The sequence below is a fragment of the Rhinopithecus bieti genome, unplaced genomic scaffold (genome assembly GCF_001698545.2).
Source record: "Rhinopithecus bieti isolate Rb0 unplaced genomic scaffold, ASM169854v2 scaffold_12859, whole genome shotgun sequence".
NCBI lineage: Eukaryota > Metazoa > Chordata > Mammalia > Primates > Cercopithecidae > Rhinopithecus > Rhinopithecus bieti.
The window spans coordinates 710,663-730,079 of record NW_016807388.1 but is presented as its reverse complement, the minus strand read 5'-3'; the positions used below and the strand labels follow the sequence as shown (position 1 = coordinate 730,079).

The window sequence follows — 19,417 nt, the reverse complement described above, 5'->3', positions numbered from 1 at the left end:
AAAAAAAAAAAAAAAAAAAAGAATCGCAAACTCCTTCAAACTCCTTTCCTTCTCTAAAAATAAAATATTCCAGTAAATTTTTTTCTAGCAAGAAAAATTTTCCAGCCAAACTCCTCTGAAATTTTTTTTCCATTTTGTTTTCAAGCAAAGAATCCACCTTAAATCAGAGAGCATGAAACTTTTATAGGAAGATACCAGTCATTCTGGTCAGGTGGCCATATCTAATTAATTGCTTTAAATAAAAAATGTCAAGTCACTTGTCATGTTCTTCTCTTGATATCCATCATACTAACTGTAAATTGCTTCCTTCTATATATTTCCTCTTCCTTCCTCTTTTCTTTGTCAGTTTCAGTTGTGGCTCCTATTATGGAATTCATTCAACAGGTCAAACATCTCCCTTTCTAACACAATTTATCTTACTTCCTCAAAACTCTGCCACTTAGTAAAACAGTAATCATTGTCTATGCTTATCCTAATGCTATGAAAAGTTGCCACCGACATTATTTCAAACGCTAGTTAACTCACTGAGTGATGATGAAGTTTAAGCTGTTTCTCCATTTATAAAATGGTGATAGAAATGTTTGAGAGATGCACTACAGTTCTTGAAATGCACTGTCATGAATTCTGCCTCCCTCCAACCCACCATGTCCACAGATCCCTGCAGCTGTGTTAACCTTGTCAAGTTATGCAAACTTTTCTGACCCTGAGTAGTTTGAGTGTAAAAATAAAGAGATTGGGCTTGAGGCTGGCTTCCATCTTTTTTTTCCAATTATGTTTCCTTTTTGGTCCAATTATTATGCCAGGATATCCCATTACTAAGTTTTTATCTTTCCCATAAAATAATGGTTGTTTTACTCTGTAATTTCACTGACTTGTATTCTTTGATTGTATACTGGTTTTTTGAAATTTACAGAAGGATAAATCAATATGTTCTTGTAGGAGTTTGAATTTGATTTTGCCTCAAGGCTTAAAAATGGGCTGAAAAACTTATAATTGTGATTTCTTAATGAACTTCTAAGAACTTTTAAGAAAAGATGAATGTGGCAAGAATATAAGGCATGTTCATCTGCAACCAAAAGTTGCTTCGTTCTACTATCATATATGTTCTTTAAGGCAGTGGTCCCCAACCTTTTTGGCACCAGAGACTAGTTTCATGGAAGACAATTTTTCCATGGACCACAGTGAGGGGGCTGGTTTCGGAATGAAACTGTTCCACCTAAGATCATCAAGCATTAGATTCTCATAAGGAGCACTCAACCTAGCTCCCTCGCATGCGTAGTTTACAATAGGGTTCACACTCCTATGATGATCTAATGCCATACAGCAGATCTGACAGGAGGTGGAGCTCAGGCAGTAAGGCTTGCCAACCTGCAGCTCACCTCCTACTGTGAAGCCCTGTTCCTAACAGACTACTGACCATACCTGTCCTTGGCCCAGGGATTGGCAAACCCTGCTTTAAGGGCAAGACCTGTGTCTGATATTTTTTCTAATTCTCCACATGGCTTTATACATAGTAGATGCTCAATAAATATAGTTTACTATTTTATATTAGTTTCAATGCTGAGAACTTTGGGAGATCAGGGACCTTGTATGAGATCACTGTAAGTCTAATGCTCTCCTAACGGTATAGCAAGGACTTGGAGTCTTAAAACCCATTTTCAAATGTGCTACTAATTTCTAGTCTCCTCAGGAGACAACTACTCGTTCAGCAACTAATTGTTACGCTAAAAATGGCCTGTTAGTAAAATCCAAAGGCTAAAACATGTCTAAACCTACCCATGGCTTCTATTTTTGCATTTCTTATTTTATATTTACAGTGGAGACATCCAATATATCAACTTTATGACAGTTGTCCTTATTGTTGCTCTAATTTCAAGTATCTTATATATAAAACACATAAATAGGTTAGAGAAATAACCCAACATCCTTTTGCAGATTAAAAAAATCATCATGGAAGGCACTAGAAGATATGATGATGCTGTTTAAAGGATGGGTCGACATTTCAAATGATGAGAATCAACCAAGCAATTGAACTACACACATCTGTTTAAAAAAAAAATCAACCCTGAAAATATACACGCTAAAATTTTGCAAAAAAAATTAAAGTAGTCATCATTAGGTAAGATTTACTGTATACATTCTATATACTAGACATTTTAATCTATTAAGCCTTAAAACAAGGTAGTTACTACTCCCATCTTAGAGATAAGAAAACTGACACTCAAAAAGATCACAACATTGAAACTCAAACCCCGATTTGCCTACATTTTATCACCTCAGCCATATGGAAACTGATCAAATGACCAACAACCGTGGAAGGTCAGGTAAATTATACTGCAATTACTTAATGTAATGTTATGCTACTATTAGAAATTATAAGCTGGGCACGGTGGCTCACACCTGTAATCCCAGCACTTTGGGAGGCCATGGCAGGCAGATCACCCAAGGTCAGGAGTTTGAGACTAGACTGGCTAACACAGCAAAACCCCATCTCTACTAAAAATACAAAAATTAGTTGGGTGTCGTGGCATGTGCCTGTTATCCCAGCTATTTGGGAGGCTGAGGTAGGAGAATCGCTTGAACCTGGGAAGCAGAGGTTGCAGTGAGCCAAGATCATGCCACTGCACTCCAGCCTGGGAGACAGATGGGACTCCATCTCAAAAAAAATTTAAAAAGGTAAGAAATTATAAAGGTAATTTTTTGCTATCCAGATCATTGTGGAATATTAATCTCTTCCTTGGCTAAACACTTTACATACATTATCTCATTTAATCTTTTCTCAACAGCTTTGAAGTAAATATTTCTATTATCATCATTTCAGAGACAGAGAAACAAGAGGCTTAAGTATTAAGTATTAAGTATTAAGATGACTTTACCTGAAAAAGTAGCAGAGCTAGCAGAGAAAACCAGGTGAGCTTGACCCCAAAGCCCATTTTCTTAATCATTAAACTGTATTATTACACAGTAGCTGCTGATATTAAGTTGGTAGAGGGCCTCGAATATGTATAACTCTTTCCTTCTGAGTCTTGCATTAAAGAAAATGAGGCCACAAAAGAGCACTTCAAAGTTAAAATGAATAGCACTGGTATTAGTGGTCTCTGCTTTAGGACAAATCATTTCTCATTTGATTCAAAATAGTATTTATTTAAACCACAGAAACTGTATGCATTTCTTCTGTGTTTTCTAAATGTTTTCATTTTAAAATCAAGTTTTGACCAGATTTCTTTTATCTTTACAAATAGTGAATTGTGTTGCCATTTTTGCTAGTAGTGAAATAGTTAAATCCTGAGGGTACACCCTGGTGGGTAACTCCCTCAACCATCTAAAGAGAGAGAGAGAGAGAGAGAGAGAGAAAAAATGGTCACAGTCAGTTACTCCCATTAGATCAGTGTTCATGAGAACATCTGTAGGCACACATACACACTCTCTTTACACTCAGCCTTCTGCTTGCCAGTCATAGTGCGCAGGCAGCGAATCATCCCCAGGTGCTGATAATTAATACCTGGTTTAGCGGCAAAGATTCAGAGAGGCGTGAGCAGCCCCTCTGGCTTTCAGGTAGGTCTGATACCTTCATTTCTACCAAAGCTAAAAAATGGGAGCCTATGTTCATAAACTTTAAGGGAATGAAGATGCCACACTTCGGCAGTGTGTTAGTTACAAATGGATTTGGTATCTAGATAGGGAAGGGATGAGTAGAATTTGGGAAATGTGGGGCTTTCTGTTCTCTGGCAGATTCAGGGATTTAATTCTTAGGCCTTTAGAGCACTATTATTAATCTTAGTACATAAATCGTTCTCTGGTCTAAGTATAGGAAGGAAGACCTAATCCTGCTTTTACTGCCAGCAAAAATAAAATAATGTATGCCTCAAACCTGATTAACAGTGCAAGATAGTGTTATTCACATATTAAATGCCTGAAGTTACTTGCATGAGGTTACCTGCTACTCTGGAGCAATCAGGAAAACATGGCCAGCACGGATCAGCAAGATTTAATGTTTCAGAGTACAGTATCTTTCTTTGGAAAAGAAAAAGTCGGTTCAGATGTGGGGAACTATAAACCCAGACCTCATACCATGAGTCCTTTTATTATATTCAACTATGCCCTAGCATTACAGTGAATAAATGAAAATCTCCCTGCTGAAGAATGTTAGCATGGGGTTGGGAAAATTGTATATATTTATTGGTCCTATATTTCTGTCCTTTACAAAGAATCTTTAATGTGTTGACCTTGAAACCTCCCTCAGCTGAAGAACACGGTCTTATTTTTTTTAAATCTGTCTGTTTTATATAGCCTATTAAAAGGAAAATATTTCAGTAGGTTATTTTAGATATAGTATAATCATTCAAAAACTCTTTTTAAAAACCAAGATGTGACTAATACAGTCATATTGAAATCATGGAAGAGAAACAACAGTCTACTCCAGTGAAAATATATTCAAGTCAATAAAGCAAAATTTCAAAACTAAATGGGCAAAATAATGTGAAAACACGTTCCATATTCCTGTTTATTCTTTAAATGCATACATCATCTGGTTAAAGTGAGTAATCTAAAAATTACTCACACTTGAACTGTGTTACAAGAGGAGGTAATTCATCTTAGCAATAAGAAACTTTACCACTGTTTTTAGGGCCTTGAAATTATGAAATGAGCCAAAAGCAGGGCATCAAAGGGAAAACAGGTCAAAAGCCCTATCTCAAAAATCTTTAGGGGCCTAGACTAAGTTACAAAAGTGGACAATCCTCCTTACGTCTTGCCCAAGAAAATGTTTCTGTGTAATCTACAATAATCATGTTTTCACTTATGAGAAGCCAAAATTCCTACAGCAACCTTAAAGTGACACCAAAGGGCAACAATGAAAACATTGTTTTAAAAGCAAGTGTTCTTGAAAAATCCCACAAAGGGATTTTTCAAGTGGTAATGGAATCCATTACCACTGTATGGCTTGCCTTGTATCTCAGAAGCAGTCACCACAGGTGTTTGAAACAAGCTGGCCTTGGCTTCGGTGTTCCCCCTACCCAAATTGGAACAACTCTCTGATCATAATCACTCAGGCTGAGTGTAATCACCTACGGTTTTCTGAAGTGAGGGTCAATAAGGTCTCCTTTTAGTTTCTATGAATAGCATTTTTCATAGTTGCTCAGATGCCTTCACTCATGTAGGCTTGGGTAGGCCATGATATAAATAAAACACTGCCCAGATTATTTTTAAGCAGGACAGGTTGCTGAATGTACAACTGAGGGAGAGAGGCTTAGTTTCATAACTTTGATAATAATGCTTCTCAGACACCATTTCCTCACCTGCTTTAATAACCCACCAGATAACTGTTAAAAGATCACCCCCTTAGGAGTCTCCCAAGTAGACTAAAAACAATAACTACAAGAGATTATTTAGCAGTAAATTACAGCTGATCTACAGAAGTTCCTAAAGCAAAAAAAAAAAGAAACCCACCAACATATCATTAGAGTGACCAGAGATTCTAAATAGTTCAAGGAATCTTTGCAGAAGGAAGAAAGATAAATTAGATAAATTATAGTACCAACTAACATTTATTGAGTGTTTATGTGCCAGGCACTGTTCTATTTGACTTACACATGCTATCCCATTTATATCTCAAAACAGCCCAGTGAATAGATACCAAGATTATCCCCATTTTGCAGATAAAAATAACTGAGAGAAAAATAACTTGCCCAAGGTGGTTACACAGCAACTAAGTGTTAGAGCCTAATTTGGACTCAGAGAATTCAACTTTAGGGCCTGCATATTTAATGAAGGTTAGACAAAGGGTGACAAAAAGAATAAAATATTAACTATCTTCTGTTAATAAATTAACTACTACCAGCACCCTCATCATATATGTTTATCCAATTCCAATTCTTTTTAGTTCAAATGTTTATCTATCTGTACCCATTGACCTGATTCCCAGATCCTAAAGCCCCTTCTCATCCTCTCCAACCTTATCAACTGCCATTACTGGCAGGTGCGTATGCACTAGACCTTATTTTTTGGTAAATTTTTTAAAAATCATAATAATAACTATCATCTACTGTGTGCAAATCCCTGTTCTAAGTGCTTTACGTACATTCAACTATTAATCATAACTGACATCAATATACGAGGTTGGTAAAATTATTATCTCAGTTTTCAGATGAGGAAACTGAGGCACACAGAAGTTAAAGAACTTGCCCAAAGTCATGTAGTTAGTGGCAGAGCCAGGATTTGAATCCAGCCAGTAAGCATTCAGAGTCCATACTCTTAGCCATTGTTTATACCGCTTTTGAACCACATTAAGAATTAACTCTTAAAAGTCAAGTATTCTGTACTATTTTGTTTCCTTTAAAATTTGGTGCACAGGACTTCACACTGCAAACAGGCAGTGTATTCCACATCTCTCTAAGGTAAACAATAATAAAATAGAAATTTATCAAGCTTCCTTCATCTAGTAAATATTCTTTTTGTTGTAACACAAGTATGAAATCCTGAATAATTCAAACATTTCGCTTCTTAGTCCCTGCTTACTTACTACAGAATTATTAAAGAATTACCTAAAAGTTTCTGGACTGGAAAGATGTGAAAAAGCCACTAACTCTATTTTCCTAGAATGAAGATGAAAAGGAGATGTGTTTAGGAACCGTCTCTGCTTCCCTAAAAGAACCCTAAAACAGTAGTAAAACAGTGAAGAAAACAAAGGGCCTTTAAAGTGCACTCATTAAAACCTAATAACTGTATTTCAATTACTAAATGTAGAAGTGGTAAAAATCATTAACAGGCAATGTCTCCCCTGCACTCGAGGGATTCAAAGACCCATCTTTCGGTTCTGTAAGACAGTCACGGCTTTTGTAACCTCGGTGACCCCTTCAACCTCCCGCCCCAAGCACCTCCGAGGTCCTCAGGGGTGTAATTTTGAGTCGCGCTCCTAAGCATCCAGACAGGCAGTGCACCGTAACGACATCTCTGCCGGGAATCCCTTCAGACTGCGGTCTCCAAGCAACCGCACTCCAACAGAAGCAGTTGTGCTTCCTACCGGGTCACCTGTTCAAAAGTCCCCAGGAGAGGCTCCAACAATACCAGGGTAGCGGTTTGCCCGACACCGCTCCGGGCGCTGCAGCCTTCCGGCAACCCGGATGTTGGGTCGGTGTAGCCACTCTCACCTCCCATTCCCTAGTTTTCCTCCTTGGCTCCCATCTAGTCACTTCGCACCTTCCGCTAGTCTTTATTCAGAGACACATTCCAGGAGTCCCCTCTCCCAGAGCAACAAAGACAGATTTCCAAAGCGACACATCCCAGAGAAAACGGATTCTTGGGAAATGTGGTTCTTTCAGCTGACGCGTGGTGACTCTTTAAGGAAAAGGACTACAATTCCCAGAAATCCTAGGGAGCATAGTTCGTGGCCAAAACATGTCCCAGTTCCTTGGATGGCATGGCAGTAAAGGTTCTGTGGCTCTTTACTGACATAACTCCTTGGATTTTCCTCATTCAGTCCCACTGCAAGCGTGTGGGAGGACATTAAAAAATGCTATTTACATGTGAAGGAATCTAAATACGATGATTTATATGAAGCGATCTCTAAGTAATTTTATTTTATAATTCTTTCAGACAAAAATCTACTTGCCATCAGAAAATATGTCTCTGCAGATGGTAACAGTCAGTAATAACATAGCCTTAATTCAACCAGGCTTCTCACTGATGAATTTTGATGGACAAGTTTTCTTCTTTGGCCAAAAAGGCTGGCCCAAAAGATCCTGCCCCACTGGAGTTTTCCACTTGGATGTAAAGCATAACCATGTCAAACTGAAGCCTACAATTTTCTCTAAGGATTCCTGCTACCTCCCTCCTCTTCGCTACCCAGCTACTTGCACATTCAAAGGCAACTTGGAGTCTGAAAAGCATCAATACATCATCCATGGAGGGAAAACACCAAACAATGAGCTTTCAGATAAGATTTATGTCATGTCTATTGTTTGCAAGAACAACAAAAGGGTTACTTTTCGCTGCACAGAGAAAGACTTGGTAGGAGATGTTCCTGAAGCCAGATATGGTCATTCCATTAATGTGGTGTATAGCCGAGGGAAAAGTATGGGTGTTCTCTTTGGAGGACGCTCATACATGCCTTCTACCCACAGAACCACAGAAAAATGGAATAGTGTAGCTGACTGCCTGCCCCATGTTTTCCTAGTGGATTTTGAATTTGGGTGTGCTACATCATACATTCTTCCAGAACTTCAGGATGGGCTATCTTTTCATGTCTCTATTGCCAAAAATGATACCATCTATATTTTAGGAGGACATTCACTTGCCAATAATATCCGGCCTGCCAACCTGTACAGAATAAGGGTTGATCTTCCCTTGGGTAGCCCAGCTGTGAATTGCACAGTCTTGCCAGGAGGAATCTCTGTCTCCAGTGCAATCCTGACTCAAACTAACAAGGATGAATTTGTTATTGTTGGTGGATATCAGCTTGAAAACCAAAAAAGAATGATCTGCAACATAATCTCTTTAGAGGACAACAAGATAGAAATTCGTGAGATGGAGACCCCAGATTGGACCCCAGACATTAAGCACAGCAAGATATGGTTTGGAAGCAACATGGGAAATGGAACTGTTTTTCTTGGCATACCAGGAGACAATAAACAAGTTGTTTCAGAAGCATTCTATTTCTATACATTGAAATGTGCTGAAGAGGATATGAATGAAGAGCAAACAACATTCACAAACAGTCAGACATCAACAGAAGATCCAGGGGATTCCACTCCCTTTGAAGACTCCGAAGAATTTTGTTTCAGTGCAGAAGCAAATAGTTTTGATGGTGATGATGAATTTGACACCTATAATGAAGATGATGAAGAAGATGAGTCTGAGACAGGCTACTGGATTACATGCTGCTCTACTTGCGATGTGGATATCAACACTTGGGTGCCATTCTATTCAACCGAGCTGAACAAACCCGCCATGATCTACTGTTCTCATGGGGATGGGCACTGGGTCCATGCTCAGTGCATGGATCTGGCAGAACGCACTCTCATCCATCTGTCAGCAGGAAGCAACAAGTATTACTGCAATGAGCATGTGGAGATAGCAAGAGCTCTACACACTCCCCAAAGAGTCCTACCCTTAAAAAAGCCTCCAATGAAATCCCTCCGTAAAAAAGGTTCTGGAAAAATCTTGACTCCTGCCAAGAAATCCTTTCTTAGAAGGTTGTTTGATTAGTTTTGCAAAAGCCTTTCAGATTCAGGTATATGGAACTTCTGAACCTATTTTAAAAATCATAACATTGATTTTAAAATATGTTTTATTTTGTTTATTTAAAATGCCTGTTTTCTTTTAGTTACATGAATTAAGGGCCAGAAAAATGTGTTTGTAATGCAATGATAAATAAAGTCACTCTAGAACCTATACATTTTGAAAATATTTTACCCAAATACTCAATTTACTAATTTATTCTTAACTGAGAATTTCTGATCTGACTTTTTTTATTCAACAAAGCTTAAACACCCAGAAGCAGTAATAATCATCAAGGTATGTTTATATTTCTTATATGAGTCTTGGTAACAAATAACCTATAGAGTGGTTATGACAAATTTAGCCAATAATGAAATTAGCACACAAAAGAATTAATTATTTTGTGTAATATAACAATTTGGCAGTTGGCCAAAACTTAAAAGCAAGATCAACTACATCCCACACCAGTGTTCTTTATATACATTCAAGCAACCCCTTGGTTTATGCTTATGAACAAGTTAGTTCCTCATAGACTTACAGATGTAGATATAAATATAAATATACATATACATATACATATATATAGATAATGTTCTCCACTGACATGAACGAAGAAATAAAGAATTTACATCAAGTTTGATATGTTTTCTTGAATTATTTGTGTGCATTTTCTTTAAGGATTTACCCTCCCCATTATATGATTTATGAATGATGTGCCAAAGTCAGTCATTTTAACTAATTATTTGTGGGCGTTTTCATGGAAAATTGAAGCCCATTGCTGCTTAGTACTCTGGAAAAAGGAAATGAGTAAGAATACAATAAGAAAGGCCCACCAAATAAATCTCGTGGAGAATAATAATATTGATTATTTCCCAAAATAATATAAGTTAGAATTGCATCGCATTTACAGGCAGAAGATTTAAATAGAGGAAAAGAAATGTATTTGTGTGCGTGTGTGTGTAGTTAACATGTGGAGATTGCTGCCAGTGAATATTATAAAATCAGTGATCTTGCCAAGGTTTAATTAGACACTCACTAGGATGAAACTAGTTGAAATGACTGTTAATTTTAAGGTTTCAAGACATCAATTGATAGCTAGATTACCTTAACAACAAATTTCTTTCCTCCTGGAATATTTTCCTGAAAAAAAAAATTTTTTCTGGAAAAACCTTAACTTAAGAGCTTCAGCCACAGTTACAGTGAAGACTCTTACTCTTCATTGAAAGTCTAGTGTGTAAGGTACAACTAGCAAATTTAGGGGAAACATGAATTATACAAGAGATGAAACGCTGGAGCACAAGTTCTTCTGCTGATAGTTCCATGTCCCAGATACTGAAGTTAATGTTGATAAACTGAATCATGTTCACTCTGTTTCAATAATGTTGCTCACTGAATATTCCTGTTGAACAATTGTTGCACGTTGATTTGATCTTTTGTTGTTTCCATCACCTATGTAAAATAATAAAATATAAAATCTTCTGTTCATATTGATTTACTCAAGTTATTAAGATATGTTACCTAAATAACGGCAAAATTAAACTAATTTTTTCAGGATCAGTCCACTTTGATTTTTTTTCTATTTGTTAGTAGAAAATGGCACAAGTTGGAGCAAAAATATGCTTTACAGAGTCCAAAAGTGAAATTTCCCCAAGGAGTAGGTATATTCTCTCTTCTTGATTTGTATGCAGTGATTCAGTAGCTAAAGAATTATTACCACATATTTATTTTGTAGCCAATGCATCCACATATGGTAATCTAAGTGATTCAATTGTGAACTCACTGAGTTTCTTAGTCAAACTCAGATCTCACCAGCATAGCTGCTTTTGGGGGAAGGTGTGTGTGTGTGTGTGTGTGTGTGTGTGTGTGTGTGTGTCAACAGCAGGCATATTGGTTATACAGATTATATATTTGAGTAAAATTAAGTCTTTTTATGTCATCTCAGCAATCAGTTTACTCGATGTGACTTTAAGATAATGTCGCTGCTTTTCTAATAAGCTAATGCAAACATTCAAATGAGCCACGTTAGAAGAGCAGACACCTATTTCAATAATATTGCCTTTGCCAAAAATGTTTCAGGGACTCACATTTCAATCAATCACTTTCAGAATCCATGGTTCATTCCCTTGAAAATGTTCAACAGCTGTACCTCTTTCTTCATTAAAGATGGATTTAATTTCTGGAAACAGACAAGTGTCATTTGAAATCTAGCAGAGTGAGATTTTCAGTATTACACTACCACTTTAGGTCAAAAACAAAGTGTGAATACAAGCTAACAAAATGGATTTTCTGATATGGCTTATGAATGGGTTTTAAAGGAAAGTCCCAAAATTGTTTACACAAGACTACAGGAGTAGTATCAAGAAATAAGTATATGGCTTCCCAAGGTAATCATTTCAGGGGACTATGCACGTCTGTAAGTACAGGTGAGTTCAATGTGTTAGGGGAAAGGGAAAGTATAAAGAAAAAGAAATTGCTATTCCAAAGGCTCTGGGGAGAGATGAAGCTTGTCACATTTGAAGAACTGAAAGGTCAGCCTGGTTAAAACACAGTAAACAAGTAGGGGTGGAATGGCGTGAGCCCAGAGAGCCTGGCAGGAGCTAGGGATCCAATTTTTCGTTAGTAAAATAAAATCACTAAGAGCCAAGCACATTATTATAAACTGAAAAATAATGTATACTCTTGTTATACGTGTGTTCAAAAACATAGTTTCATTATTCTCTATCATTGTGAAATAAATGCGGACACTGAGTAAAAATTATTTAAGAGGGTATTTGCCAGAGATTTTACCATAATAAACATACATAATACACATTCCAACTGACAAATACAAAATCTAGACCACACATCATTAAGGACTACATAAAAATATTTTAGGCAGCCTAAGTTCTATTCACTCTTTATATCCTAGTTTAGATACCTCCTCCCTCTAGAAGACTTCTCTGAACCCCGCTATCTTTTACAGCTTAAATACTCAGGGTGCAAGAAATAAACCTGGCTGAATTTTTCTCTAACTCAGGTTACATACTATTATGCATCTCTTTGACTGTATGCTGGAAATATAATTTCAACAATTTTAGAGTTCTACCTATTTTCACCCAACTTTTCATCCAAGTTCCAGGGAGAAATATAATGCTGAGTTGTCAGGAGAGGGGTGATGAAAGGTGAAGTATCTGGTGCTTAGGGTCATCTTTCCTTCTCATCAACTTCAGCTACAACATCCATCGCCATTATCAGACTTGGAGGATGATCCTGAATTGCAGCTCAGTCTTCACTGCAGGTTGTCCTTATGTCTAGCCCTCTCTAAGCTGTTTTCTGGTCTCTGGTGAGCTAACATGATGACAAGGAAATCATTCTGCCTCTTCCTTTCCCAGCATGGCCACAGTTCTCTGTTTGGGACCATCTAGGAACTTGTTTATTTCTGTACCTTTCTTGGGCACATCCTACTACTGTTGCAGCTTTCTGGACCACAGAGTCTCGTCCAAACTACCACTGGCTAAACACACATCACCAATATTTCACCTCTGGATGTTACTTGTTTCCTAGGCTCTATCACGGAAGTAAGATGTACATCCCCACTGCTCCTAACTCCCAGAAACTAATATGGGATTCCTAGTGCTCTCTCCAACTCCACAGCTCAGCCCAAGGTATATGGTATGAAGAATTCTTTTCCCTGGGACCCACACTGTCTGCTCACTCCATCTTTGTCTCAAATTCACTTCTCAAAAATCTTTATCTAGGCATGGAAACAGTTTCTTGTCATGTTGCTTACCAAATACGTATTTATTGCGTGAAAGAATGACTATTGAATGACTGAGGGTGTGACAGAATAGCTCTTACTCATCAGATACTCTTCAAAACATAATGCTAATATTTTCTATTTTTTCCATTTCCCCATGAGGCATAGACTATTTTCCTTTTTCTTTTTTTCTTTTTCTTTCTTTTTTTAGGCTTCTTTCTTTTTTTAAGATATGGAGGATCACTCTGTCACACAGGCTAGAGTTCAGTGGCACCATCATGACTCTCTGCAACCTCTAACTCCTAGGCTCAAGAAATCCTCCTACCTCAGCTCCCAAGTAGCTAGAGCTTCAGGTGCATACCATCATACCCAGCTAATTGTTTTATTTTTAGCAGAGATGGGGTCTTCATATCTTCCCCAGGCTGATCTTGAACTCCTGGCCTCAAGCAATCCTCCTGTCTCAGCCTCCCAAAGCACTAGGGTTATAGGAATAAGCCACTGCACCAAATTCCTAAGCATAGACTTTTCACACTCAAATCTTGGATAAAAGAAAGATCTAGGAGGAAAACTAGTCAAGTACTATCTCGCAGTATTGTACAACACAGAGTCCATCACATCCTCCTTGGTGCTGCTTCAACACCTTGTAATTATTTCTGTTGTTACACCTAAATGAGTTAAAAACTACTACTTGGCAAGTATTCTAAGTGTCTGACTCTTCCAATCAACTATGAGTTTCATGAATACTAGAACAATGTTTTTATAATTTTTATGTCAAGTACTTAACTTAATGCCTAGTATACCTTAGGTAATGTGTTGTTAAGCTGAATTGAATTAAATACATTACTGAGTTGTATCTGACTTTTATTGCAAGTAACCAAAGTGACGTATACTTTTTCTAGCATAGCACTAATTATGCTTTGTTACATTTGTTATAACTACTTATAACTTATCTTTTCCTCCTGTTATCTCTTAATTCCATCATGACAGAGATCTTAATTATTTATTATTGAATCTCCAGCATCCAGCAGAGTGACTACTGCTAAACATACATGTGTTTATACAGATATGGCATATACACACACACACACACACACACACACACACACACACACACACAAAGAGAGAGAGACAGTAAAAACTTAAAGCAACTAAAGAAGCAAGGGATATGAGCTTAAAGGAAACCAACAAACTTCTGGCTGATGGCAAAGGTAAGAATAAGAAAATATGTATTAGGGTAATTAACACTAGCTGCTATAACGAAAACTCTCAAACACTTCAGTAAGTCATTTAAAGTTTATTTCTTGCTCACGGAAAATCCAATGCAGGTGTTCTTATCAGGTTATTCACCTGAGTGACTGTCCTCCAAGATTTGTCTCAGGGATCCAGGCTTTTTCTATATGGCAACTCTAACATCTTTATCTCCATCGTGTGTCCTCAAGACTTCAGATACAAAAAGAAAAAAAGAAAGAAAAAGAGAAAATGTGGGGAAGGCACATTCACTTGTAAATATTTCAGCCCGCAAATGATACATCATTTTCTCTGACTTTCATTGGCAAAAGCTAGTCACATGGCCCCACCTAGATGCAAGAAGGCTGGGAAATGTAATTTAACTGTGTGTCTATAAAAGGGAATTGCAAGTGTCAAGCATTTAGCCAGCATCTGACATAGTATACATTTTAAACATTCCAGCTGCAATAGCCCCATTTGCCCTGAAATAGTAATGAAAGGTACTAGAATAGCTCTTGTAGGCTACAAACAAAAGTACATGCTGTGTGATATGGTTTGGCTATGTCCACACCCAAATCTCATCTTGAATCGCCATGTGTTATGGGAGGAACTGGTGGGAGGTAATTGAATCATGGAGCAGGTCTTTCCCTTGCTTTTCTCATGACAGTGAATAAGTCTCACAAGATTTGATGGTTCTATAAGGCGGAGTTTCGCTGCACAAGCTCTCTCTTTGCCTGCTGCCATCCATGTATAAGACATGACTTGCTCCTGATTTCCTTCTGCCATGATTGTGAGGCCTCCCCAGCCATGTGGAACTGTAAGTCCATTAAATGCTTTTTCCTGTATAAATTACCCAGTCTCAGGTATGTCTTTATCAGCAATGTGAAAACGGACTAATATACAACCTGTGTATACTTATTGCCACTGCTTTTATTACCTTTTATTACCTTTTGCAACCTCCTAACTGGTCTCCCTGCCTTCGCCTTGCCTCCTTCCAGTCCTCTAACTGTGCTGAAATCACAGGGAACATTCAAAAATAAAAGTCTGATGTTTCATTGATGAAAACTCTTCAGTGACTTCCCATCTTCCATGAGAAAAAAAAAACATCCAAATGCCACATTATGGCAAGATATGACTCTGTAGGCCATCCTTCCCTTCTACGCACACCCCTGGTACTTACTCTCTATCAATGCTGGAAATCCTCCACCTGAAAAGTCCGTCTTCCTGGTTAATAACGATCATCTTTCAAGATTTAGTTGTTCTCTGTAAAGCCTTTGGTTTAAAAAGTGTGGAATACTCACCCCTCTATCCAAACCATCACTTTTCATAGCACCTATCAACTTATAAACATTTATGTATATGCCTGATCTTCAAATAGAGAAGCTATTTGACAATAGGCTTCTTAAAAGAAAGTTTCTCTCTCAGTTGCATGTTCTTAACAGAAGGCATAGAGTCTCGTACATTATAGTTGCTCAATGAATGTTCATTGAATTAAATTAAGTTCCATCTATAGGGACTGAAATTTATTCATTTCTGCAGCTATTGTCTTACTATCTTTCTGATTCTTTAATACATGAAGGAGGAGCTGTGGAAATAAATTATGTGTTCTAAATATCGTGATCAATTAAAATATCTCACAGAACTTGGAAATCAAAAGTACAGCAAAATTCACAGAAGGTGATGAGCTCTTAGGTTATATTTATTCTCCTTTCTGGTGAAAAGAGTTCACACAGGATTAGAATAGATATCATGGTAAATTTTGATAGAATAGACAACCGTTGTAATATACAGTGACAAGAATTCCACATTACTTATATGCCACAAAGTTCCACTCTAGCATAGAATATTGCTTTTTGGCTTGGACTTCACCATAGATGATAACACATTTTCCAAACCTAATTCTGTCAAGAAACATCTAACACTGCACACTTATTTCTAAGAAAACCAATTCTTCACCCTGTCTCCAGATATCAATCCAAAAAAATGTGTGTATTCACTTAAATCACAATTTGTGAGAATAGAAAAGTTATCAGTACTACTCCTTTTAAGAGGATGGTTAAGAATAAAAATCTCCTGAATCCATGGCTCAATTCTTCTACCAGTAGGCTTATTCAGGGTATACATCAGTAAGCATTTATTGAAAATCCAAGATTGACATTAAATATTATGAGACCTGCAAAAGAAATATAAAACGTAAGCCTCACCTTTAGTGAATTTATACTCTCACTATAGAATGGGGAAAAGGGGTAGGACGAGAGAGTTGTGGAAAATAAAATAATAGACTCAAATGTGAAACTGTGTAGTCCAGGCTGTCCGTGCAATAACAGTTCATTTTTTTCTTTGACTTGGGATATACTGGGAAAATTAAGAAATTGGGCTAAAATATTTCTAATTGTTTTAAATTTAAATTGTTTTCTTTGGCCCTGCTGAAGAGATGTTGTGATCAAGATAACTGGAAATGTAGAAAAGACTATTTGAAATGCTATGCAAAATGTATAGTGATAACTTAAAAGAGGCAGGGTTTGTGTGTGTGCAAAAGATGGCTAAATCATCAATTTTCAATTATGAAAAAGTTTTAGTTGCTTGAGGAAAAGATGAAAAAATGTCTATGTGAGATTAAGTATTTATTTAGACCTGGATCAGACCTCAGTATAAAAACAATTTGCAGGTCTTGGCCTCCAAGTAAGTTGGCATGTATTTTGCGATGGCACAAATATGTTGTCATCATCAAAAAGAAGAAAAAGATTATGTAAAGGCCAAAAGGGGGGAAAAAGAAAATTTCCAAAGAAAGAAGGAAAAAAGTCAGGGAAAGAAACACTGACTTCGTGAAAAAACAAACAAGGCTATCAAGGACTGAGAACCTTCCTTCATCTCCTGCCTAGAGTTGGGCACAATCATCTAAAGAAGTGAGACATGTGAATCAGTAGGCAGGTATCATTGAGGAGAAAAAAAAATACTTGAAATTGCTACCCCATCATTTAGCTTCATTTGCATAACTCTTCTCAAACTTGGATCAATTCCCTCATACTTTATAGCTTCCAAAAGAATTTCACTCGTGCCCCACTGCTGTTGTGGTGTGGATTGCCTCATTGGCCCACCTCAAACTCTTCAGTGGTTTTATTCCTTTGCACTTCTGATAGCACTCAAGTCCATTCGGTCCTGCATTATAAAACGTCTGCCTGATTCTCCAGAGCAGCTCCTCCTTCAGGTTGCTCCTGAACACTTACCTTCCTTCACTTCCTAAACACTGACAATTGCACTCCCCTCACAGAGTCTTTCCACAGACTAACTTTACTCCAGGTCTCTCACTCCAGGTAACCTACCTGATCTCACCCACTCATTTTCCCAGTCTCCACTGAAAAGTTCCTTTTCCCTAGATGCTTTCTCTGATACTGCAGGTTAAATTCTATTGTCCTATTGTACTTCATACTGCACCTATTGTGCTCTGATCACATTTAGTGTTTTTCCTTCATGACACCTACTAGAGTGTGTGGCAGTGCATTTAGAGTCCTATTGTTGATTTGAAGTCTATCTCTCCCCAGCTGTTTGTGAGCAGAAACTGTCTATGTTCTTCACCACTGTTTCTCCTCTGCCAAGCCGACATTGCCCACAGAAGGCATCCTACAAATATGTATTTAATATATAGGCTGAAGTAACTAGAAAGGGTGAGAAGGATGCAGACTTTACCTGGGTCTTAAAAGGTAAGAAGGTGCTACATTCTGAAAGGTAGAGGTAGCATTCAAATATTCAAATGTTTAAAAACTCAGGTCCAGAGGCCTCCAGCAGTGCTGCAAGTTACTTGCTGGATTGTGGAGCGATCCACAGTTCCTGAAAGATAGAGTAGGGCTGTGAGAGTAGCAAAAGGGCACTTGGGTCTTGGGCCACAGGCTATTTACCTACAAACATATTTCAATATGTTTTAAAAATGGTATAGCTGTAGAGAGACAGCCAGACTGAATCTAAGCCTTGACTGGAAGGGAGCTAGGAAACCTCCAGCTAAGGTGGGTCTATGGTACTTAAAAATGTGTGGATGTGGCTCTGCCATTTTCTAGCTGACATAAGCTTCAGTTATTTCAAGTGTAACCTGGAGATAATAGGAGTATCCACTTCAAAAGGATCAAATAAGAAATTGTATGCAAAGTGGTTAGCACACAAAAAAGTTTGGTAAATGATAGCTATTATTACTATTATTTATTATTATTATTAAAAGCACTGACTAAAAGCACTTGGACTGTAGCCAGTTCTGCTGTTTTCTGAGTGACCCTGGAAAAGTCAACAACACTGACCAAAATTTTGAGTATATAAGTGATGCTGTTCGGATGTTTGTTCCTCCAAATCTCACCTTGAAATGTAATCCCCAGTGTTGGAAGTGGAACCTGGTGAAAGGTGATTGGATCACAGGAACAGATCCCTCATGAATGGCTTGGTGCTCTCCTCATGATAATGAGCAAGTTCTTGCTCTAAAAGTTCATGCAAGATCTGGTTGTTTAAAGTGTGGAGCACCTTACTCCCACCCTTGCTCCCACTTTCAGTATGTGACACCAGTGTCATGCTTTCTGAACAACCTGTAGAACTGTGAGCCAAATAAACCTCTTTTCTTTATAAATTATCAAGTCTCAGATGTTTCTTTATAGCAATGCAAGAATGGCCCCATACAGAAAATTGGTAACAAGGAGTGGGACATTGCTATAAAGATACCTGAAAATGTGGAAGTGGCTTTGGAACCGGGTAACAGGCAGAGGTTAAAATTGGAAGAGCCTGGAGGTTCAGAAGAAGATAGGAAAATGAGGGAAAGTTTGTAACTTATTAGAGACTGGTTAAATGGTTATGATCAAAATGCTGATAGAGATATGGATAGTGAAGGGTAGGCTAATGAGGTCTCAGAGGGAAATGTGGAAGCTACTAGGAACTGGAGTAAAGGTCACCTGTGTTATTCCTTAGCAAAGAGCTTGGCTGCATTGTGTTCACATCCTAGAGACCAGTGAAGGTTGAACTTAAGGGTGATGACTTAGGGTATCTAGTAGAAGAAATTTCTATGCACCAAAGTATGTAAGATGTAGCCTGGCTGCTTATAACAGCCTAAGATCAAATACAGGAGCAAAGGAATGACGTCAATTTGGAATTTATGTTTAAAATGATAGCAGAATGTAAAAGTTTGGAAAATTTGCAGCTTGACTTTGTGATAAAGGAGGAATTCAAGCAGCTACAAAGCAACCACTGGCTTCAGAGATTAGCGTG

General features: G+C 37.7%; 2 protein-coding genes across 4 annotated transcripts in view; one reads left to right on the top strand and one right to left on the bottom strand.

Moving 5' to 3' along the window:
• The window catches only part of IFTAP (intraflagellar transport associated protein), a 66,393-nt gene extending 59,078 nt beyond the window's left edge, over positions 1 to 7,315 (bottom strand). Inside the window, 1 exon segment of the mRNA XM_017881645.1 lies at positions 7,149 to 7,315. The gene's annotated coding sequence lies outside the window, so the exon portion shown is untranslated.
• RAG2 (recombination activating 2) lies at positions 3,380 to 9,850 on the top strand. 3 transcript variants are annotated; one of them, XM_017881643.1, is made up of 3 exons: positions 3,380 to 3,555; positions 6,790 to 6,984; positions 7,594 to 9,850. In XM_017881643.1, the coding sequence occupies exon 3, from the start codon at positions 7,621 to 7,623 to the stop codon at positions 9,202 to 9,204; it is 1,584 nt and encodes a 527-aa protein (XP_017737132.1). In that variant the 5' UTR covers positions 3,380 to 3,555; positions 6,790 to 6,984; positions 7,594 to 7,620; the 3' UTR covers positions 9,205 to 9,850. The 3 variants fall into 3 exon arrangements, with proteins under 3 accessions (XP_017737132.1, XP_017737131.1, XP_017737130.1); XM_017881642.1 differs by having other exon boundaries at positions 6,598 to 6,984; XM_017881641.1 differs by lacking the exon at positions 6,790 to 6,984.
• The last annotated feature ends 9,567 nt before the right edge of the window (positions 9,851 to 19,417 follow it).

Coding starts and splice junctions, on each gene's coding strand:
- RAG2 (XM_017881641.1), top strand. CDS start 7,621: ATGTCTCTGCAGATGGTAACAGTCAGTAATAACATAGCCTTAATTCAA.